The sequence below is a fragment of the Hyperolius riggenbachi genome, chromosome 7 (genome assembly GCF_040937935.1).
Source record: "Hyperolius riggenbachi isolate aHypRig1 chromosome 7, aHypRig1.pri, whole genome shotgun sequence".
NCBI classification, from domain to species: domain Eukaryota; kingdom Metazoa; phylum Chordata; class Amphibia; order Anura; family Hyperoliidae; genus Hyperolius; species Hyperolius riggenbachi.
In genome coordinates, this window is record NC_090652.1 from 72,842,654 (window position 1) to 72,866,942 (window position 24,289).

The 24,289-nt window shown below is 46.4% G+C and overlaps 1 protein-coding gene across 1 annotated transcript in view; it reads left to right on the plus strand.

The window, feature by feature from the left end:
- Window positions 1-24,289, plus strand: part of LOC137526072 (integrin alpha-M-like) — a 131,263-nt gene that overhangs the window by 101,792 nt on the left and 5,182 nt on the right. Inside the window, exons 21-29 of the mRNA XM_068247286.1 lie at window positions 789-884; window positions 2,596-2,675; window positions 2,758-2,841; window positions 3,576-3,642; window positions 4,283-4,390; window positions 6,343-6,423; window positions 13,466-13,579; window positions 13,990-14,082; window positions 16,963-17,073. Of these exons, the coding sequence (XP_068103387.1) occupies window positions 789-884; window positions 2,596-2,675; window positions 2,758-2,841; window positions 3,576-3,642; window positions 4,283-4,390; window positions 6,343-6,423; window positions 13,466-13,579; window positions 13,990-14,082; window positions 16,963-17,073 (834 nt within the window). The remainder of the gene's footprint in view (window positions 1-788; window positions 885-2,595; window positions 2,676-2,757; window positions 2,842-3,575; window positions 3,643-4,282; window positions 4,391-6,342; window positions 6,424-13,465; window positions 13,580-13,989; window positions 14,083-16,962; window positions 17,074-24,289) is intronic.

The window sequence follows — 24,289 nt, forward strand, 5'->3', positions numbered from 1 at the left end:
TTGAGCCATATTCCTTCCATTTCTGAATGATCGCTTGAACATAGCTCCCTGGGATGTTCAAAGCTTTGGAAATCTTTTTGTAGCCTAAGCTTGCTTTAAATTTCTCAATAACTTTATCCCTGACCTGTCTGGTGTGTCCTTTGGACTTCATGGTGTTGTTGCTCCCAATATTCTCTTAGACAACCTCTGAGGCCGTCACAGAGCAGCTGTATTTGTACTGACATTAGATTACACACAGGTGCACTCTATTTAGTCATTAGCACTCATCAGGCAATGTCTATGGGCAACTGACTGCACTCAGACCAAAGGGGGCTGAATAATTACGCACACCCCACTTTAAAGTTATTGATTTGTAAAAAATGTTTGCAATCATGTATGATTTTGGTTCCACTTCTCACGTGTACACCACTTTGTATTGGTCTTTCATGTGGAAATCCAATAAAATTGATTTATGTTTGTGGCAGTAATATAACAAAATGTGGAAAACTTCAAGGGGGCTGAATACTTTTGCACACCACTGTAGATCCTCTTCACTTTCAGAAACCTGTTCAGTTTACAAGTGCTGTGCAGCCAGCCAATAACCATGCGTCTTCCATTTCTGTCACATGACATGGGATTGAAGCCGCATGGTGATTAGCTGGCAGCACGGCACTTGCACACTGAAGAGAAATGGAAAGGAGTTCTGTATCGCCGCCGGGAGCAGGTAAGTATAATGATCCACTGCACATACAGGACAATGTGAATCATTGTCCTACTGAGAGTCACAAAATCTTTTTCATGTCTCACAGATTAACAAGAACATGGTGGTTTCTTGCGAAACAGTGGAGAGCCAGAAGATGGTGACCTGTGAGGTGAACAAACCTCTCCTGAGACCCAACACAACGGTAAGAGACCACGGCTCTTATGCACACTGGTGTAACAATAGCCCCTGCAAGCCGCGCCATCCCAGGGTGGGCCTTGGGACTAAGGAGCCTGGCAGTGGCAGCTTCTTGTGCACGCTCGCTTCCACCTCCCGAACTCCTCTTCTCCCCACTGCACCTCCGAGATCGTGCAGAGCAGCGGCAACTGCAGCAGAGCATATACTTACCTAATTCCGGCAGTACAGATCCTCTTCATTACTACATATAGCCTCGCTGTGCAGCCCATTTGCTTGCGGCTTCCTGCATGACATGCAGTGTTGGGAGAGCTGCAAGCTATTAGGTTGCCAGAGATGGGCCAAACAACAAATTTAAGATTAGAAAATGCCGAATGCGAATCTCTGCAAAGATTCATGAATACGTGAATCTGGTGAATCTCCATAGACTTCAATGGGCAGGTGAATTCTAAAAACTACAGGGACTGTTTTCGGTCACAACAGTGATGGAAAAGTTGTTTCAAGGTGCCTAACACCTGAAGCGTGGCATGCCGGAGGGGGATCCATGGCAAAAGTCCCACCAAAAATTACAAAATTTACAGTCGTGTTTTCATCTCTAAAGGGCAAAAATCACATTACATTCCTAAATTGGTGGAATAAAGTGCTTTAAAACGTCCAGTGTGTCTACACATTCCATTAAGTAGTGTAAGCGTTACGCCCGCTTAACACTGACAGAAAAAAACAGCAATTTGATGAAAAAAAAAATAGTTTGGTTGTAAAAATCAGTACAGAAACAAAGGGGGGTTTTATTTAATTTGAGCAAGATATTTGATTGAATTTCCCATTTTTATCAATATGTCAGTAGCTAATGGCTGATTTTTCTGATCAATTTTTCTGAAAATTTAATGGTGTAGGATAGACTGTTAATTTCTTGATTTATAGACCCAAGCAATTTTTTCAGAATTAAAAAAAAAAATCATTGGAGAAAAATTGTACACGTGCGTGATACATTTTTTGTTTTTTTCATATGTTATAATCAATCAGAAAAACTAATTGTAATTCTTGAATTGAAAAGAAATATAAACATTTGTATCGTGTGTGGCCTAGTGAATGTCATGTCTAGGAGAACTCATGGAAAAGCATGTGATTTGTTTGGTCAGCTGATAGGTTTGCAAAGCTCTGATTTGTGGTGATCACATCCTGCTTTAGAACATGATCATGACTAGCAAATCAGAGACTTGTATATCGATCACCTGAACAAACTGATCACATGCTTCTCCATGAGTTCTCCTAGATGTGAGCATCACTAGTGTGGCCACCTGTAGAAAGACTTGAGGGCTTGTCATAATCCATATGGTAAAAATAATAGTTTTGATGGAGAGTTGATAGTTATGGAAATAGAAGAGGAGTGTGAGAACTCGGGGGAGAGCCTGAGCCTAATGGCCATACATATCTTGAAGACAATGAAGTGTGAATGAGGAAAGAACGATGAAGAACTGGCGACTTTAGGTTATTTCACATTCTGGCTCTATCATTCACCATCCTACACCATTTTCTACAATATAGCATGTCCAGGTGACACGATCTGCTTTACAGACATCTCCCTAGTATAAACAAACATAGGAGTGCTGTTACAGGAGCAAATTAGGATTATTTGACATTATGGCTCCATCATTCTCCATCAACGTAGCGTGCCAATGGAGAGTTGGCACTAATATCTTTCTTCTTGTATGGTCTTCCAGGTGGTCTTCCAAGTTGATTTTCATGTTGATCTAACTGCTAACTTTGGAGGCACCCTGAAGATGAATGCTAGTGTGACCAGGTAACCAATGATGCACATATCTAAATTGTGACACCTGTGCCTCATAGAGCTATTCTGTGATTGACACATGCTCTCTTCACAGTGATAACAGAGCTTCATCCAATAATACAGTTAAAGCCTCGTGTGAAGTGAGAGTTCAGTATGCCATCTATGTGACCATCACCAGGTGAGCAAGACAACAAACAGCCAGTGGGGAGGTTCACTGTGAGGAGAAAGTATCAGATGATCAAACAATGTAAAGGGCAAATCCAACCATAACTAAGATCTGGAGTTTATTACAGGATGAAGAATTAAGATGGTCTGTTTCCTGTCTTAGAGATTCCAATGATGATTTTGTCCCAGTTCTTGCTTTATAATCCCACCACATCTCTGGGGATGGAGCTGGTTCCAAGAGAAACAGGAAGGAGTGACAATGGTTGGATGTTTTGCCTTATATACACTTCCAATATATGGCCTCATCTGTCCTATTTGACATTTGCTGCACTTTAGAGCTGCATTGTTGCTTTTATTTGTATAGCTTGAGGTTAGTAAATGCAGCAGGTGTGCAGAATGGTCAGAGTGAGGAATTCAAGAAATCTGCTGGAGGTCCTGAGAGATAGATGAATCCAAAAGGGGTGGGGGACCACCTGCCAGTGGGTACGGCAGGTATGCAGACCTGAGTATTCAGGGGAGCCAAGATCATACTACAGGAGTCACTAAGAGAAAGAACAGTCCATCAAGTGAAGGGTGCTTCTGGCAGTGGGAGTTGCAGATGTGCATAACTGGGAACTCAGGGGTTAAGAAATCTCACCTCCAGAATCCCCAGAGAAAATAAGGCATTAGGGGGGGGGGGGGGTGCTCACCTGACATTTATAGTCTTTGTTGTACAATCATTACCCGTCCATATTTTTCTTCCTACAGCCTTGAGAAATCAACCAAATACAACAACTTCTCCTCTGAGGAAAGCACCATAGAACATTTATATAAGGTAGGAACCCAGTGGGAGAACCAGGATCCATTTTGTGCTAGAAAGCCCCAAGGCAAAAGTTTTGCGCTATCATTTAGGTCACAAAAGCTTCCCCTTCCCCACGATTGCTGAAGATGAGAAATATTCCTCAGAGGAGACATGTACACTGAAGATTTTGTGTTATTATACATACAGCCAAGCAGAATTTACATGCTAATTTTAGCCTGTAAAAAATGACAAAAGTGGTCCTGTGCCCTTCTAAAGTTGGTAAGATAAGAGATTGCCCTCCTAAATGAGGACATAGATATAACTATAACCACCATCTAAATATTACAACTTCTATTAAGGCGGTAGGGATGTGTTTGGTAACATAATTACCACCAGTCATTTGTCAACTCCATTCCCATTGATCCCACCCCATCTTTGGGTAAGGGGATGGTTCTAAGAGGAATGCGGTGGATTTGCCCTACACACACACATCCAAACTGTGGCCAATCTCTGCACTTCACTTTGGAGCAGCATCGTAATTGATCAGATCAATGCTTTTAATAGTAGAATGTGAGATAAGTCCAATTAGTTTGGTGGTAGAGCAATGGGCAATAGAAGCATAAGATCAAGCTTCAAAGCACAGCAAAAAAATCATAATGTATGTCCTTGGCAGGTCATCAATCTGGGACAACGTTGTCTTCCTCTCTCCATCATCTTCCTGGTGCCAGTGAAGTTGGGGAACACGACTGTGTGGAAGGATATAACTATCATCAGCTCTCAGGTGAGATGATAAATTGTGGAGTGCCCTGAGGCGTGACTCTATAGCTCTAAGATGTATCCTAAATGGGTACCTCCGTAGAGAGAAGTCTCTGGATAATCCAGAGGCTTCCCTCGTCCCATTCGTCTCCACTGATCCAGTGCTGGAACCCCTTGTCGAAGTGTGCGTGCTGCCACGCTCCCATCCATGAGTGAGCGCAGCCGCAATGTGCGAGAGCAGGATACCGCCTGCCTGCCCAGTAGCATGAAGGGCTTGGCAGGTAAAGCCAAACCCGAGCGAATCCGTGCTACTGCGCAGACACGAGGCGTCCTCCACCTGCAAAGTATGGCCACACACATACAGGGATGAGAGCACGGCCGCAAGCTTCCAGGGAGTCCTGGCGTTCGGCAGTTGTCTGGAGTCCGGCAGTTGTCTGGAGTAGGATTCCCCCCCGGCCATTTGCGCTCTTGTGACCGGGAACACTACTGCTACTGGGAGTACTACTGCACAGGCACAGAATGCTACCAGCCACGGGAGCAAAACATGAGCGCTTGCAGCTGCACTGCACATGCACCGATTGGCCAAACTTGCAGGGCTTCCACCAGGAGAACAAAGAGGCAGAGGAAGATGGTGTGGGAGCGATCGGTGTGGAGGGGACTGGAGGAAGTCCCAGGTATGTATAAAACTTTTATACCTATTCGTCTCTGGCAGTGGCGTAGCTAAGGAGCTGTGGGCCCTGATGCAAGTTTTACAATGGGGCCCCCCAAGCACTCTATACATAACAATTGATACGGCACACCAAAACCTGCCCATGGCAACTACAGTGTCAGTGGTGCAAGAAGGGGGTGGGGAACCGTTTGTTAATGATTACCACTATTCAAAGTATCTATAGAAGTCATTATTATGAGCACAGGACCAATAGAGAGCTAATATTGCAGTTGAGGGAGGGCCCCGATGCGGTCGCAATCACTGCAACCCCTATTGCTACGCACCTGGTCTCTGGTACACTTTAACCTATAGTCCTGACCCTCATTCTAAGCCATAATTTTACATCGTATAGAACTGGAGGAATAATAGATAATGATAATGATTAAATAGATGGGGTAGGGAGCCCAACTTCTTTCCTCACTTCCTCTTCTCAGGGCCCCCCTTTTGTGCTCCCCCTATATGCAGTGTTACGCAGCAAACCAGAAGAGTTTACAATAGAGACTCACCTCCTCCAGGCTCCAGCTGGTGGAGGTCCCATTTATCCTCTATAGCACCACACTCTCTCAAAATCAGGAAGTATAGAGCAGACAGTGCTGCAGAAGACAGACAAGACCTCTAGCCCAGGAGCCCGAAGGAGGTGAGTCTCTATTGTAAAACTCGCCTACAGTGTGAGATTACCACTGGATTACTATGGTGGACCACTAGGCCACCATGCAGAATACTGTTGGGAGATCTCTCAACCACCACCAGGGAATACTGGGAGTGGGACAGGGGGACCACTAGACTACCAGGAAAAGCTTTTTAGTGATAGGGGCTAGTTGACCAACAGGGAATATTGGGCAGGGGGAACCAGACCAGACCACCAGGGTATACTGTGTTGGGGATGGGGGGGGACCACTAGACTACTAGGGAATACTGTGTGTGTTGGGGAGGGGCGCACTTTGGAATTTCTGCCTCTGGTGCTGGAGCACCTTGTCCTAGCCCTGAGTACAACTATTTGAATGGCAGAGGTGATCATTATAACAGGTCCAAATTCAACTCTAAAACCCCTCAAAAGTGTCTCACTCAAAGAAATCCTTGGGCAAAAGGTGTAGGATTTGACGGTGGTGGTCTTTGTCCTAATAGCCCCAACCCCATGCCCATTTGGTTTCCATACTACTATACTTCTAAACTTCTGATGATATCCATTGTGTAACATATTGGCATTATTTAATGAACTTGACCACTGATGCTGCACGCTGACCATGTGCCTTGTGCTTCTTGTCCAGCCAAAGACCACCAATTGCACCATAGGAGAAGTAGCAAGACTGGAGACATCACTGGAGTTGCCGAGTGTGGATCTTGTTTTGGTAAGTATCATTTTTCATGTTGTGACATTGTAGGTTATACTAGAGTGCTGGAAATCAAATGTCTTCTGAAATCAATCAAGACTGAGCATGCAGTGTGGTGTAGGCATCAACCACTACTAAATTGTTTTCCAGTCATGAAATGGACCTTAAAGTGACACTGAAGCCCAACAAAACCATGATATAATGAACTGTATGTGTAATAGGGATAATAAATTGAACATTAGTAGCAAAGAAAAGCATCTCATTTTTATTTTCAGGTATATAGCTTTTTGCTTTATAACATTGCATCATTCAGTCATATTTGCAATTTACAAACCACATTCTGTATTTTAAACTATAAAACAGAGCAGAGCTAATGACCCTTTGAACTTTCAGGCAGTAAAACCTTATCTAAATTGGTCTATTTAATTGCTTCAGAAAACAGCACTGTAACAGAGCCAAGCTGGGTCTGAGAGCTCAGAGAAGCTCTTTAGTATAAATGACAACTAGTGATGGGCTCACAAGTCCTAACGAGTGCCTAAGCACTCAAATTCATGATTTAAATGAGGCTTAATTGCCTCAGGTGTGCGGCGAGGAAACAAGGTTATTTACCCATAAGTCCGTGGTATATCTGTGCACCAAATAGCTTGCACGCGTCCTATGGGATGCGTTGCAAGCCTCACTACACGCACTTCCTTCTTCAAGCCGGAAGGAGGAAGTGCGCGGTAGTGAGTCTTGCAACACGTCCAATAGGACGCATGCAAGCTATTTGGAGTGCATATATACCACGGACTTATGGGTAATATAACCACTTGTTTCCTCGCCTCACACCTGAGGCAATTAAGCCTCCATTTAAATCACGAATGTGAGTGCTTATGCACTCGTTAGTACTTGTGAGCCCATCACTAATAACAACTGAAGTTTTTTAACTCATATTGTACTGGAAAAAAAACATGAGAATCACTTATTTGCTACTAATGCTTTATTTCTTTGTATGTATACTTTGTAAATATACAATTCATTATATCATAAGTTTATTTTGGCTTCAGTACAGTGACCAGATTTTTGAGGGCCTAACCTGGGCTGGGGGGAAATGGGCATGGCCATAAAATGGTGGGGGTGGAGCTAACTAATGTGACAGAGCTAACTAATGTAGCTGTGTTACACTGAGGCAGTGGGTCAGCTAAAAAAATGCCAACAATGGCCTCAATTCACAGAGCTTTATCAAACACTTTATCAAACGTTTGATAATTTGGGTAAAATCTAATTTTGAATTCACTAAGGTGTTATAGATTTATTGAACGTTTCATCGATAAAACATTCGATAAATCTATAACACCTTAGTGAATTCAAAATTAGATTTTACCCATGAGGTAAATTATCAAACGTTTGATAAAGTGTTTGATAAAGCTCTGTGAATTGAGGCCAATGACATTAAAGTGAACCTAACCTGAGAAGGATATGGATTTTTCCTTTTAAAATAATACCAGTTGCCTGACTCTCCTGCTGATCCTGTGTCTCTAATGCTTTTAGCCACAGCCCCTGAACAAGCATGCAGATCAGGTGCTCTGACTGCTGAAGTCAGACTGTATTAGCTGCATGCTTGTTTCAGGTCTGTGATTCAGCCACCACTTCAGCCAAAGAGATCAGCAGGGCTGACAGGGAACTGGTATTGTTTAAGGCTTCTTTCCCACTAAGACGTTGCGTTAGATGCCACATTAAGGTCGCATAACGTGCCCCTAACGCAACGCATAGTGGGGTTGAAGTTGGATGTCAGATTGAGACGCGTTATGCGGCTCTTCATGCGTCCGTGATGCATACTTTTGGACGCATGCGGCATCACGTGGTCCCGCCAGCCAATCGCCGCACAGAGCGGCCGCTCCAGGAAGTAAACACTGCACGTCACTGAGTGCAGTGAATATTAATTAGCCATGTGGCTGGCCGCGGAGGAGGAGGGGAGACCTCCTCCTCCAACATCACTGAGCATGTGCAAACATGTTTACGTGGCTTAGCCGCGGGTAACGTCGAGCATACAGCACTTTGTTTAAACGTGCTGCGTTACACTGTAACGCAACGTGGGCACTGTGAACAGCCCATTTAGTTTTCATTGCTGTGAGTTAGGCTGCGTTACAGGCTGCTCTAACGTGCGCCTGTAGCGTCTTACTGTGAAAGCAGCCTAAAAGGAAACATCCACATCGCTCTCAGTTTAGGTTCCCTTTATATTTAAAATAAATGTAGCAACCGTCAACTCCGACTCATGGCATGCAAAAAATGTTTCCTCCGACACTTGAAATGCAACCCCCATTATCTCCGACACTTGAAATGCAACCCCCATTATCTCCGACACTTGAAATGCAACCCCCATTATCTCCGACACTGCAACCCCCATTATCTCCGACACTTGAAATGCAACCCCCATTATCTCAGACACTTGAAATGCAGCAAACAGGAATGCAATAAACATTACCTCTCACACATTAAAATGCAGTAAATGTTACAACCCACACATTAAAATGCAGTAAACATTAAATGCAGCAAACAGTACCTCTGTGGCTCTGACACATGTGAAAAACATGTTACCCCACATATATTAAATGCAGCAAATGTTACCTCAGACTAAAGGTGGCCACACACCATACAATTTTTTAAATATCTGTTCAATTTAAGAATTGCAATCAATTTTTCTGACTGATTGTAACATTTCAAAAATTTGACCAATGTACCACACACGTATGTTCAATTTTTTCCTCAGTTATGATAAAAATGATTGGACACTCAGAGAAACTTGCTAGGGTGTGTATATTAATAAATTAACAATCCAATACACACCATACAATCTTTAGTAGAAATTGAAGAGAAATATCTGGCATTCCGGATCGATTTAAATGGAAAAAAAAACGGGAAATCCGGATTTTTCAGTCGAATGAAAAAAAAGCTTTCAATTTTTCGAGAGATACGATCGGTTTTATCGAATTACTGTAAAATCGGATCATTTTACTGTATCGTGTGTGGCCACCTTTAAATGCATTAAATGTTCCCCCTCCCACTGGGTGCTGGTGGGGTGGGGTAGAACTGCTTAGTGGGATGGGAGGGTGACACTGGGTGGGGAGGGTAACACTGGGTGAGGAGGAAGGTGACAGTGGGGAGGAGAGGAGGGTGACAGTGGGGGGGGGGGGGGAGAAGGGTGGCAGTGGGAAAGAGAGGAGGGTGACATGTCATAGGTCATGTAACTGGAGACACACACACTTCTACACACACTCACACACTCACACACACACACACACACACACACACACACACACACACACACACACACACACACACACACACACACACACACGCACAACACAGCAAAAACATGCTGTTCGGCTAGGAGTCCCACATACTTCTCTCTGTGATGCTGCTGTTCTGGCTGCTGCTGGAGCAGGTTAGAGGGGATGGAGGTTGTTTCCCTCTCTTGCTTCAGCTGATCATCTTGAATGCCTACACTGGCTCCAGCACATAGCATGCAGGTCGGGGTGGGCGGCAGCTGCCAGGCGCACAGTAAGTCACTGCTTAATGGACTCACAGTTACCGCTGGCAGCTGCTTAATCTCCCGCTGGCTTGAGCCTTCCTGTGTACTGTAGAGATCGGAAGTTCGGATCTTTTCAATGATTCGGATGATGCGAATCGGATCATTGAAAAGATCCGGATCTTTGATCCGAATCTCGAATCATTTTTACTAGGGAAGCATTGGGGGTGAAATGACTAGCAGGACAGGACTTTCCCTGCAGTGGACAGAGAAGGGCAGGGAGTGGACAGAGAAGGGAGGAGGTGGACGAAGAGGGGTGAGCAGAGTTTTTTGCACACATTACCCACATGTTGCAATCATATGCTCAAAGTGAAAGAAAGCATTCCCCACCCCAATGTGTCCTGTTTTCACCTCCAACACGCTTTATAAATGTAGGGAGAAGTGAAGTGCAGCTGTTTAGAGCAGAATGCAGGAGGATCATATTGCACAGCAATCACAGTGCCTGCCCTGTCATTCTAGCCCAGCACACTGTCTGCAAAGTTACTGAGCTGTGCCAAAAGTTTCCCATTTGTTCACTGTGCACAACTACGGAATAGCCTAAAATCAGCAGCACATTATAGCCAGTATGCTCTACAAATATCTGGCAGTGGCACCGATGTCCCCTCTCTCTCATCTACCTGTCCCTGCACGGCTGGCTCCCCTCCAACAGAGCGATCTCTCTCTCTGCTCTGCTTCCAGGACCCCGCTGCCCGCAGAAAGGGGGGGGGGGGGTTGCAGCTCCTGGCTTCCCCCCCACTTTTTGATCCAAGTCATTCATTTTGGTGATCCGGATGATTCGACTCACAAGAGATTCGGATCAAAGATCCGGACAACACTAGTGTACTGAAGAGCAGCTTCGGCTACTACTGCTGGACAATTATCGGCTCCTGGCACCCAAGTCAGCCGAGGCTTGGCTTAAAGGGGAGGTACATAAGGAGAGAGGATAGTGGATGTGGGGCGGAATGGAGCGGACTGCAACCAATAGCCCTCTGACTTTGCCGATAATGAACCATGTGCGACCGCACAGTCTTGCAGCCGGGGACATCCGGCGGCTGAGCCAGGATGTTTCCTGGGACAAATCGCAACCTGGGACAAGCCAACCCCAATCCGGGATGTGTCCCGGGTAAAGCGGGACGTCTGACCACAGTAGCTTCAGCTTTGCTTTAAGTGAGCCGTATATGCTGTTAAGAGTACCTTACGGGAATGTAAGCCACAGGAAATCATGCCAGTAACTAAAACAGTAAAGAGTCAAATAATCATTCAAACCACACTGGTCCTTTTTATCATCAGTTGTCCTTTATTTTAGCATTTGAAAATAAGAAATATATCAATTTAAATGATGGGAATGATCACCGGCGTAACAATTGGGGACGCGACCCCTGCCCCCACGGGGGGCCCGAGGCCCCCCCTCTAGGACCCGCTCAGGGACTTTTTGGGGGGCAGGAGGGGCCACAACAAAAGAGGAGAGTGTGGCCGCAGATCGGTGGGGAGGGGGGACATTCCCTTCCCTCACCTCGGGCTCTCCTCTAAGCGCGCCCCCTCATACAATCAATAGGGGCAGCGGGCGGGCAGCAGCAGCAGACTGGACACATACCGTATTTTCCGCCATATAAGACGCACTTTTTCTCCCCAAAAAATGGGGAGAAAAAGTCACTGCGTCTTATGCGGCAAAGGCAGGGAATCCCTGAGTTACGATCGCCCGCCGTTACAAACCGCCGACCCGCCGTATCATCGGGGATTCCCTGCATAATCCCAGCCGCATGTCTGGTGTGCCGTGTCCCCCCTTCTTTTACCTATGTGGCCGCTCTGACAAGCCCCGTATATGTGCATCAGCTTATGCGTATAAAGTCTTTCCTTGCATCGTGTGGCCCCGCCCGCTTTGTCCCCCCCCTTGGTCGGTGTCTCCCCGTGCCTAGTTCTAGACAGCGTATCTTACTACATCCACGCTGCCCGGGGATCGCCGATGTCCTCACTTCTTGCTCTAGTGACTGGCGCTTGTGGAGATGACATGGATGTAGTAAGATATGCTGTCTAGAACTACTTTTAACAGGCACGGGGAGACACCGACCAGGGGGGGGGGGACGACAAAGCGGGCGGGGCCACACGACGCAAGGAAAGACTTTATACGCATAAGCTGATGCACATATACTGGGCTTGTCAGAGCGGCCACATAGGTAAAAGAAGGGGGGACACGGCACACCAGCGGAGACAGAGAGACCACACACGGAGGCGAGGGGACATGTAATACGCAGGGAAATACAGGGGGCTGGACAGAGGCTACACAGGGGTCAGCAGGGGGGGGCAGTCACATAATAAGACAACACCACAGGGGACACCTGGGGAACAGAAGCTGCACAGAGCAGCCACACAGTGGGCAGAAGGGCAAGGGGGGCACCCAGCGACAGAAGAAGACACCTGGGGGCACAGGGGACACCTGGGTGCAGAAGGGGACACACAGGAGGTCAAAGAGGATCAGAATGGGACTTCTGGGGACAGAAGGGGACACCATTATAAGACGCTCCTGGAATATGGACACACCAGGACTAGTATATTTTTTTTCCCTGGATTTTGCTCTCTAAACCTGGGTGCGTCTTATATTCCAGAGCGTCTTATACGGCGCAAAATACGGTACCTCCTTAGCGCCGGAGGTCTCCCATCCGTTAGTGCTTTATGCTACTTCCTGTGTAAACAGGAAGTAACATGAAGCTCTTAGAGATCGGAGACCTCCGGCGTTAAGGAGGTATGTGTCCAGTCTGCTGCTGCCGCCCGCCAGCTGCCCCTATTGATTGCAGGAGGGGGCGCGCTGAGAGGAGAGCCCGAGGTGAGGGAGGGGGGGGGATGTCCACCCTCCCCACCGATCTGCGGCCACGCTCTCCTCTTATGTTGTGACCCCTCCTGCCCCCCAAAAAGTCCCTGAGCGGGCCCTGCGGGGGGGGGGGGGGGCAGGATTTTTTTTTTTTTGCAGGGGGGCCCAGGAATTTTTTGTTACGCCCCTGGGAATGATGGAGCAGAGAGTAGTCTGCACACGCAGATAGGCACCCAGTATAACAAGTTGGAACTCTTTACTGAAGAAAAACATGCAGAGATAGATCATACACAGCCATCAGGAAATGCAGCTTACTTAGAACAGAGAGGAACACAGAATGAATACAGGAAATCACAATGCCATCATCATCTCATTTTACACACAGTGACATCTTGTGGTTGTTTTACTATACTGCAGCTTGGTAATAATCCTGTTGATACTTCTACAATGAAAGCTGTGGTGAATTCCACCTTATAGACATATATTCATTAGCATATCAATGTCCATGGTTTCCAGAATGGTCACAATGAGGGTTTGAATAAATGGATTAAGCAGCACAACATTGTCTATGGACTCCAGGTTGGTGACGATGAGGATCTGAGATAATCTCATACAGTTGGACTTGATTTTGCAGCCAGGGTCTCTACCTGCGTGGTAGATGGACTTCAGTGAAAGTTATCTCAGAAAGAATCCCCATCTCTTCTCAGAACTGTTCCGTGGCTCAGTGTGTCAGAGCGGAGTGTAATGTCCAAGATCTACAACTTCAGGATTTGGTTATCTTTACAATCAGAGGACGTGTGACAAAAGAATGGACCATGGAGGTAGGTATACTTTCTGCACACAGGTAGGTGTACTCACTCTACATAGGTAAGTGTACTCTCTACACTGAGTTAGATTAACTCTGCACATAGTTAGGTGGATTATCTACACACAAGTAGGTATGCTCTCTGCACACAAATATGTGTAGTCTCTCTACACCGAGGTAGATGAACTCTGCACACAGGTGGACTATCTACAAACAAGTAGGTGTACTCTGTGCACAGAGATAGGCGTACTCAGGTAAGTTTACCCTTTGCACATAGGAAGGTGCACTCTCTCTGCACACAGGTTGGTGTACTCTCTTTACACACAATCTCTACACACAGATAGATGGACTCTCTGCACACAGGTACACCTTTTCGGTTTTGTTCTCCTATTTTATGTACCGACCTCTTGTTATGTCTGCTATTAGATCGAGCGAAAGAAGATCACCCTCCAGAGCTCAGCAGAAATTGTGTATGATACGAAGACCTACCATCAGAACCTGCATTTTACCCAAGCTCAGGTACAGAACACCGACGTCTTTTCCCTCATCTTTATGTATTACTTTGTATGGCTATTGGCCCTTACACAGCCACTCTAAGCAATACTTGGGGCTAGATTCACAAAAGGGTGCTAAGTCATTTAGCATGCCCAAAGCTTTTATTGATCACGCACAAAGTTTAGCGGTGCGCACGAAACGTCCCCCCGGGTGCACCGTAACGTAGCCGCTTCGGGCGCACCCGGTGCGATGTTTTAGGGGCACCCGGTGCACCATTTCGTGCGCAGCGCTAAACTTTGCACGTGCTAGCTTAGCACACGAAACTTTGCGCGTCCCAAAGAGCTTTAGGTGTGCTAAGGGGCTTTTAGGCATGCTAACTAAGTTAGCACTCTTTTGTGAATCAAGAATTAATAGTCAGGCCCAGATGTACATCGAAAGAGCCTATAGGCACCTACTGTATGTTCTGGCACCCTAGATTCCAACCTTCACACACCCAAAACCCCCTGTCGATAGTGATGAGTGTAATGACATTATGATTATGACATTATGATTACGCGAAATTTCTCATAATTTGCGAAATTACAATTATGTCCGTAATAGAAATTTTGTGAATTTCACGAAATTACGGGAAATTTTGCGTTTATGGGGAATTTCGTAATTAGTTGTTTTTTGTAATTACAATTGTTTACATAACACGAACAAATCAGAATTTCGTGTTTAACATGGAAATGAGTCCATTCTTGAAACTGTGTTCCAGTCCAGAGCCTGCTGATACATTTAAAGCGACAGGACGTGCAGGGACCTTTGCATTATCCGATATCGCAAGGCCCAAAACAAAGTGTCTCAACATGACCGCTAAGTGCACCATGGCAAAGAGCACCTGTCTTAGAAGTGGCTGCAGATAGACCCTCCTGATACATTTAAAGTATGTGCAGGGGCCTTTGCATTATGAGTAATTGCAATCAGTAATTGCAATCAATGAGTGACTTTCCTGAGTTTAGTCATTACCTAAATGTGCATATTAGATTAGAAACGAAATTACGTCCATTTTCATAATTAAAATAACTTTGTTTCTGTAGAAAACACAAAATTATGAAATTTTGCGTTCAACGCAAAATTATGAAACCGAAATTCTGCTTACGGAATTCTGAATTACGATTTGTATGGCAATTATGAAATTATGAAATCGTGTTGTAGCGGCAAAATTCGCATCCGTAATTAAGGAAGAGCAAAATTACGAAAATTTTGGCTCAACGCTACCTGCCGAACTACATTGCAAGTGTATTATAGGCAGCCATATGTGCCTGCAGTGGACTCTGATACTTCATGGGGCCTTTAATGGTGAAACCTTTGATCACCTGAGATCCTAGCAATGTAGGCCTGCTACACTTATTACCAGCAGCTCCCTTCCCACCAGTGGCATAAGTACAATTCATGGGGCCTCACCAGCAAAACGTTGATGCCCCCCCCCCCCCCCCTCCCCAGTGTTCACACCCCTTCCCTTGCCTCCCCTTCACGGCCTTGGAGCCCATCTCACAAGGGTCAAAAAACAAGTGTGGCCATCATGAAGTATGATCTGAAGTATAGTCCCCTGTATTGGAGGAAGGGAAGATTAGTTGGGGGCCCCTACAACTCTGGGTCCCCCTGCGATCGCAGGTGCTGCTCCCCCCATGTTATGCCCCTGCTTCCCACTGCTTCATTCTTCTATCTCTCAGAGACTTTGGGGGTAAGATCTCAATATACCTAAGTTTTCAGCAGTTTCCATACCCTCTACCAAGGACTCACCTGGTCTAATTTAATTTATGGTATGATCCAAGGCTCAGAAAATCTCAGAGTGGTGACCTCAACCTGCCCTATCAGTTCTAGCAGATCCCACATTATCCTGAAATGTGTGATTTTCTAAAATGTGGTCACCTTTTCTAACATCTCCATTTAACCATCAGGAAGTCTGTCCGATCAGTACTATCCCTCTTACGGCTGATGTTGCAAACACCCAATCCCCTCTCCTAAACATATTATTATTATTCCTCACACCTCAGATATTTCCACCTCATCCTTTAGTCCTACATGTGCATTCCTTTGGGGAAACTTTCTTTGGCGATGGTCTATGAACCCTCCTTAGCCCATCTTAACCAAATATTTCCTGTGTCTCTTCCTGCAGGGAAGGTGTAATTGGTGTTGTAGGACAGGAGCTGTCCATAAATCCATTGCCATCACTCTTACAGTAGATGCTTCAGAACCACTCTTCAGTGGTACATGTGACATCCTCCTAAGGAAGGGGTCTCTGGCAAAGGTGTGACTGGTGTTGTTGGACTGGGACTCCACCCACCATCTTCAAGAATTATACCTTGTAGTACCTCCAATACCCAACACAGTGATTTGTGCCCACGTGGAGATCTTCTGGGTCCAGGGAGTGCTTTATGTTAGAGAATTAAGCCTCCTGCTCAGGAAGGACAATCTTGTATACAGTGTTGGCGAGGAGAACTCAGAGCACAAAAATTAGGCTTAGGTCCACAGGAATGTTGAACTCAAGTCCTCAAGGGCCAAGGTCCTCACAAATTTTTGGCACAACTTAAATTAATTGATGCGACTGAATCAGGAAAGGTGTGCTTCGAGTAAGACACACTTCTCCATTTCTCAGTCCATCCTAAACACTGGCATGGATAGGGCCCTGAGGTTTGACACCTGTGGTCTAGGATCATCATGACATGTGGAGCAGTGAGACATTTTTGACCCCTGTTATCGCTTAGACACTAACTTACTGATGGCTGCAGAATAAATGCCTTCCCAGGCATAGGAGTAGTCAAAGCAAACACAGATTCTGTTGTATCACCTCTCTTGGCCCATTGGTGAATTCAGTCTAGAATGTGGCTGTCTCTTCTCATTCTGTCTAATTTCCTGCAGGCTCAGACGGTTTTGGAGGTCCTAGATGAATATGATTACATCCCCTTAATAACTGGGAGCAGTGTGGGGGGACTGCTGCTGTTCGCCCTGATAACATTTGCACTGTACAAGGTAAGTGCTCCTGAGGATCAAGGGTAAGGGACACTGGTCACCCTAGTTCTAATAGTGACCACATTTTAAAATCTGCTTTATACACAGTAAGTTGTCCTGGGTGGGGAAGTGGTGAGTGTTTATTGAGGAAGCGGCCCCTTCACACTGCAAATAATGGTGGTGCAGGTTTTAGAAGGCAACCTAGGTGAGTGCCTGGGACTAAAAAAGGCCCAACTGCCTTCTTCCCTGACACCAGTACAGTTTCTAGGCTAAAATGCACCCAGGGCGAGGGTGTAAAAATTGCGCCCCCCCCCCCCCGAAGCAAGGTATGGGTGCCAGCAGTGTAGGTTAGCCAGGTCTAGTTGCACTCAGTATAGATTCCCCCAGAAAAGGTACCCCAGTATAGGTAGCCAGGCATAGGTGAGCCAGTATAGTTGCCTCCGGTACAGGTTAGCCAGGTAGGTGCCTCCAGCATAGGTAGCCAGTATAGTTAATTATTATTATTATATAGTTTATACACAGTAAGTTGTCCTGGGTGGGGAAGTGGTGAGGGTTTATTGAGGAAGCGGCCCCTTCACACTGCAAATAATGGTGGTGCAGGTTTTAGAAGGCAACCTAGGTGAGTGCCTGGGACTAAATTGGTGTCAGGGGGCCCAACTGCCTTCTTCCCTGACACCAGTACAGTTTCTAGGCTAAAATGCAAAAAATGCACCCAGGGCGAGGGTGTAAAAATTGCGCCACCCCCCCCCCCCCCCCCCCCGAAGCAAGGTATGGGTGCCCGCAGTGTAGGTTAGCCAGGTCTAGTTGCACTCAGTATAGATTCCCCCAGAATAGGTACCCCAGTATAGGTAGCCAGGCATAGGTGAGCCAGTATAGTTGCCTCCGGTACAGGTTAGCCAGGTAGGTGCCTCCAGCATAGGTAGCCAGTATAGTTGCCCACAGTATAGGTTAGATAGGCAGGCGTCCCCGGTATAAGTTAGATAGGTAGGTGTCCCCAGTACAGGTTAGCTAGGTGGGTGCCTCTAATATAGGTAGCCAGAATAGTTGCCCCCAGCATAGGTTAGATAGGTAGATGCCCCCAGTATAGGTTAGTTAGGTAGGTGCCTCCAATATAGGTAGCCAGTATAGTTGTCACCTGTATAGACTAGCTAGGTAGGTAGGTGCCCCCAATACAGGTTAGATAAGTTAATGCTCCCACTATAGGTTAGATAGGTAGCTGCCCCCCAGTATAGGTTAGGTAGGTGCCCCCCAGTATAGGTTAGATAGGTAGCTGCCCCCCAGTATAGGTTAGATAGGTAGGTGCCCCCCAGTATAGGTTAGATAGGTAGCTGCCCCCCAGTATAGGTTAGATAGGTAGGTGCCCCCCAGTATAGGTTAGATTAGGTAGCTGCCCCCTCAGTATAGGTTAGATTAGGTAGCTGCCCCCCAGGTTAGATAGGTAGCTGCCCCCCAGTATAGGTTAGGTAGGTGCCCCCAGTATAGGTTAGATAGGTAGCTGCCCCCCAGTATAGGTTAGATAGGTAGCTGCCCCCCAGTATAGGTTAGATAGGTAGCTGCCCCCAGTATAGGTTAGATAGGTAGCTGCCCCCCCAGTATAGGTTAGATTAGGTAGGTGCCCCCCAGTATAGGTTAGATTAGGTAGCTGCCCCCCAGGTTAGATAGGTAGCTGCCCCCCAGTATAGGTTAGATAGGTAGCTGCCCCAGTATAGTTTAGGTAGCTGCCCCCCAGTATAGGTTAGATTAGGTAGGTGCCTACCAGTATAGGTTAGATTAGGTAGGTGCCCCCAGTATAGGTTAGATTAGGTAGGTGCCCCCAGTATAGGTTAGATAGGTAGCTGCCACCCAGTATAGGTTAGATAGGTAGGTGCCCCCAGTATAGGTTAGATTAGGTAGGTTCCCCCAGTATAGGTTAGATAGGTAGCTGCCACCCAGTTTAGGTTAGATAGGTAGGTGCCCCCAGTTTAGGTTAGATAGGTAGGTGCCCCCCAGTATAGGTTAGATTAGGTAGGTGCCCCCCAGTATAGGTTAGATTAGGTAGGTGCCCCCCAGGATAGGTTAGATAGGTAGGTGCCCCAGTATAGGTTAATTAGGTAAGTGCCCCCCAGGATAGGATAGGTTAGATTAGGTAGGTGCCCCCCAGGATAGGTTAGATAGGTAGGTGCCCCCCAGGATAGGTTAGATAGGTAGCTGCCCCAGTATAGGTTAGGTAGGTGCCCCCCATGATTGAGGGGGGAGCCGCAGCCGCGGGGAGGGCTGCCCGACCTCTCCCTCCCTCCTCTCCCCGGGCCGCCCTCAGTGCGATCCCCCCTCGGAGTGCAGAGTAATGCAGTAGGGAAGCGCTATGCAAAACTACTCACCTCGCTGGCTCCAAGCGCTGCTCTCTCGCCGCCAGTCTCCTCTCTGCCTACACGCTGATACACACACACGCTGCTAAACAGGAAGCAGCGTGTCTTCTTCTGCACAGCATCAGGGGGAAAAAATGATGTTTTAGTAAGAAAAACAAAGTTCTGATGCTGTGAAACTGTTAGCAGAAATGAAAAGGCTTGGTGTTTCTTTGAGTAGATTTTTAGTCCGGAGGTTCACTTTAAGCCCCATGTGCTCCCTCGCTGTCCTGCCGTGCGCGTCCCCTTCGCGCTCCTGATGCTGGGTGCTATCTGCGCAAGCACACGTAGTACTGCACAGGTGCAAAATGCTCCTGGCGATGTGAGCGTGATGAATGCGGGGGGCCTCGCACGCAACCCTGCCACGCATGTGCAGTACAGCATGACTGAGCCAACTAGAGCCTTTTCCCGGGGGGATTGCAGACAAACAAATTGCCCTAGATGATGGCGAGGGGGCTCTTGGAGTGCATGGGGCTGGAGGAAGCCTCAGGTAAGTATGAATTATTTTCTTCTGTCATCTCCGGCACCCTTTAAGGAGGATTCATAACATCATATATGCAGTAAATTATTTAGGATCAAGAAAAAAGTCAAGTCACAGCAGCGCTAGCTGGACCTAGTGCCCAGGGATATGAGCCAATCCCCAGGCTCTAATAGAGATACAGTACAAGAAAGTAGGGGTATCCCAGCGTTTTTAATGCAGCAGTCTTACAGCCGTCCAGCGCGTGTAGATAGACAATGTCCACTCCCCTCCTCTGCAATGAATCCCACACTGCCGGTCAGCCGAGAGGCTCAGGCAGGATGTGTGTTCAGCGGCTAAGCCAAATAGTTGCATGCAGTCCCAGCATGCTCTCCTCCACAGTGCTGTTCTCCTTCCTCCTACGTCACCTTCAGCGGCGGGCCAGCAGCCAACACTGAGGGAAATTAAAAGCTAGGAGGTCATGCAAGATGCACAAATACTCACCGGACTAAACCTTGTTTATTAGCATATCAAACATCTTTCCCAACCTGTTTCCCGGGGCTGATCACGGCTGAACGGCAGACTGTGGTAGGATGGCGTGGGACGAGCTTATGGGGCTGCAGGAAGCCCTGGGTAAGTATCAAATCTTTACTTCTTTTGATCTCTGGTACACTTTAAGTAGAGGTGAAAAAAAAAAGTGCCCATACTTATCGGTTTTCGCGGGAGATTCGGTCAGAGTGACCTGCTAAAATTAATTAACAGTATTGATAGGAGCAGATGGAAGATTTAGACTTTGGGACAGGGCAAGAATGGTGGTTGATCAGTGACACATTTCATTACACTGCATGAACATTGCAGCAAGAGCAAGAAATCTATGGTAGGATTCAATTCCGATCAGAGAGGAATCCATCATTTTGCGTGTGCTCTATGAGTGTATGGGTACCTTTAGTAAGGTGAGCTAAGGTGTCTCCATCATTACCAAAAACAGATTCACAAACCGTGAAACCACCTCATATCCTCATGAATGTCAAGACTAAACCCAGAGCTCTGTAGGAGCGAAACCTGCTCACATCCCAGCCTTACAGGGGAACTCCGTGATGTGTCCCTGCTTGGCCACTACTGAGGTCTCTCATTGTATCTTCTTCAAGTAATCAGCAGTTATCAGCAAAAATAAAGCTAATTAATACTTCCTCAGCTGTCTGTCCAATTGCCTCTCTGACTAAAGGTACCCAAACTGTACATCTAACGACTTGGTGGCAGATCGACCATCCAATTTGATAATTATCAAATCAGAGGAAGACTAGTGCATGCCCAATCAATGATGCAACCAATTTCGGGCCGAGCATGTCAATCGGGCATGCTGCAAGATGTCGGGGCATTGTGATCGATTGCGTGCATGGTGGGCGAGTGATATCTGGATGAGCGACGAACGCAACAACACCCTCGGTGCAGTTCCCCCAGTGTATAAATGTACATGTATGTGTGCATTTATACATTGTCGTGGTGCCTGTCCATCTTCCGAATCCTTCAATCTTCCATTAGCCCTGTACACGATGCCAGCACATAGCTTGCGGTGCCTGTGTGACATCACACATGCGCCATGCCGCCGGAGTGTACAGGGCTAATGAAAGAGCGACGGATTCGGAATATGGACGGGCACCACGACACAGGACAGGTAATGTATAAATGCACACATACTTGCACATTAATACACTAGGGGAACAGCAACGAGGCGGCGGACATGGATGACTCGGCTGATTGCTGATTGATTCCAACATGAAATTGATCGAAAATCGGCCTGCCATGTATGGGCAGCCAACATCTCTCTCTAATCAGATTTGATCAGAGAGAGATTTGTCTCTTAGCCAATCTGCCCATCATCATCCTCATCATGTACCTTCATGCCTTTATGCTGGGTACATACAACGCAATTTCCCGTCCCATTGACTTGTAATCTGACAGGAAGTTGCATGATCTGTACATGTCCAAACTGCTCCCGATCCAAAGCAAGATTGATTTTCCAATGATACCTTCCCAAAATTGATCCCATTATCGATCGGGAGCCGATCAAACATGTTGGAAATAATTGGTTCAATCCCATCAATTAGACAGTGAGTTGTAATGTGTGTACCCAGCATTCTTATGACTTGAGATACAGTGACCAGATGTCCCAGTTTAACTAGGGTCCCCCGTCCCAGGTACAAATAGATACAGTGGGTTGCAAAAGTATTCGGCCCCCTTGAAGTTTTCCACATTTTGTCACATTACTGCCACAAACATGAATAAATTTTATTGGAATTCCACGTGAAAGACCAATACAAAGTGGTGTACATGTGAGATATGGATCGAAAATCACACATGATTCCAAACTTTTTTTTACAAATAAATAACTGCAAAGTGGGGGCAAAAGGAGACACTATCTACATGGTCCCTCTCCATTTGGCTGACTCTGTTGCCAGGCTCCTTCTGGTTCCAGGTTCCATCTCCACATGGCAAGCAGGGGGCAGAGCTTCAAACACACACCAATCCCTCCCAACAGTTTACTCTGAGAAAGCCACACCTCCTGCACAGAAGGCAGCAAATAGAAAGGCTTTTTGCACTGCAGTGCCCAGGTGAATGACTAGGGGATGCAGCCACTTGGTCTTCCTAAATCCCTCCTCCAATCATGTGCGCCATCTAGGGATCGGCCTGTCCTGCACCACCCACAAATCCCTAGATGTTGCACCCAGGGCACAGATGTCTCTCCTCCTCCTCCTCCCCCCACCCCCCAGCTATGTCCCTGATCTGTGGTGGGCCAATGTTTTCAGGAGGTGGAACCAGGGCATGGTAGCCAATTGTGTGTTCAAAGTCTATCAGCTGGAATGTCCAGCGGCCCACCTGGGACATTAGCTGGAACATATTTTCAGCGGGTTGCAAAAGTATTCGGCCTCCTTGAAGTCTTCCACATTTTGTCACATTACTGCCACAAACATGAATAAATTTTATTGGAATTCCACGTGAAAGACCAATACAAAGTGGTGTACATGTGAGATATGGATCGAAAATCACACATGATTCCAAACTTTTTTTACAAATAAATAACTGCAAAGTGGGGTGTGCGTAATTATTCGGCCCCCTGAGTCAATACTTTGTAGAACCACCTTTTGCTGCAATTACAGCTGCCAGTCTTTTAGGTTATGTCTCTACCAGCTTTGCACATCTAGAGACTGAAATCCTTGCCCATTCTTCTTTGCAAAACAGCTCCAGCTCAGTCAGATTAGATGGACAGCGTTTGTGAACAGCAGTTTTCAGATCTTGCCACAGATTCTCGATTGGATTTATATCTAGACTTTGACTGTGCCATTCTAACACATAGATATGTTTTGTTTTAAACCATTCAATTGTTGCCCTGGTTTTATGTTTAGGGTCATTGTCCTGCTGGAAGGTGAACCTCCGCCCCAGTCCCAAGTCTTTTGCAGACTCCAAGAGGTTTTCTTCCAAGTTTGCTCTGTATTTGGCTCCATCCATCTTCCCATCAACTCTGACCAGCTTCCCTGTCCCTGCTGAAGAGATGCACCCCCAGAGCATGATGCTGCCACCACCATATTTGACAGTGGGGATGGTGTGTACAGAGTGATGTGCAGTGTTAGTTTTCTGCCACAGAAAGCGTTTTGCATTTTGGCCAAAAAGTTCCATTTTGGTCTCATCTGACCAGAGCACCTTCTTCCACATAGTTGCTGTGTGCCCCACATGGCTTGTGGCAAACTGCAAACGGGACTTCTTATGCTTTCTGTTAACAATGCCTTTCTTCTTGCCACTCTTCCATAAAGGCCAACTTTGTACAGTGCATGACTAATAGTTGTCCTATGGACAGAGTCTCCCACCTGAGCTGTAGATCTCTGCAGCTCGTCCAGAGTCACCATGGGCCTCTTGACTGCATTTCTGATCAGGCCTTGTTCAGCCTGTGAGTTTAGGTGGATGGCCTTGTCTTGGTAGGTTTACAGTTGTGCCATACTCCTTCCATTTCTGAATGATCGCTTGAACAGTGCTCCTTTGGGATGTTCAAGGCTTTGGAAATCTTTTTGTAGCCTAAGCCTGCTTTAAATTTCTCAATAACTTGATCCCTGACCTGTCTTGGACCTGTCTTGTGTGTTCTTTGGACTTCACGGTGTTGTTGCTCCCAATATTCTCTTAGACAACCTCTGAGGCCCTCACAGAGCAGCTGTATTTGTACTGACATTAGATTACACACAGGTGCACGCTATTTAGTCATTAGCACTCATCAGGCAATGTCTATAGGCAACTGACTGCACTCAGATCAAAGGGGGCCGAATAATTATGCACACACCACTTTGCAGTTATTTATTTGTAAAAAATGTTTGGAATCATGTATGATTTTTGTTCCACTTCTCACATGTAC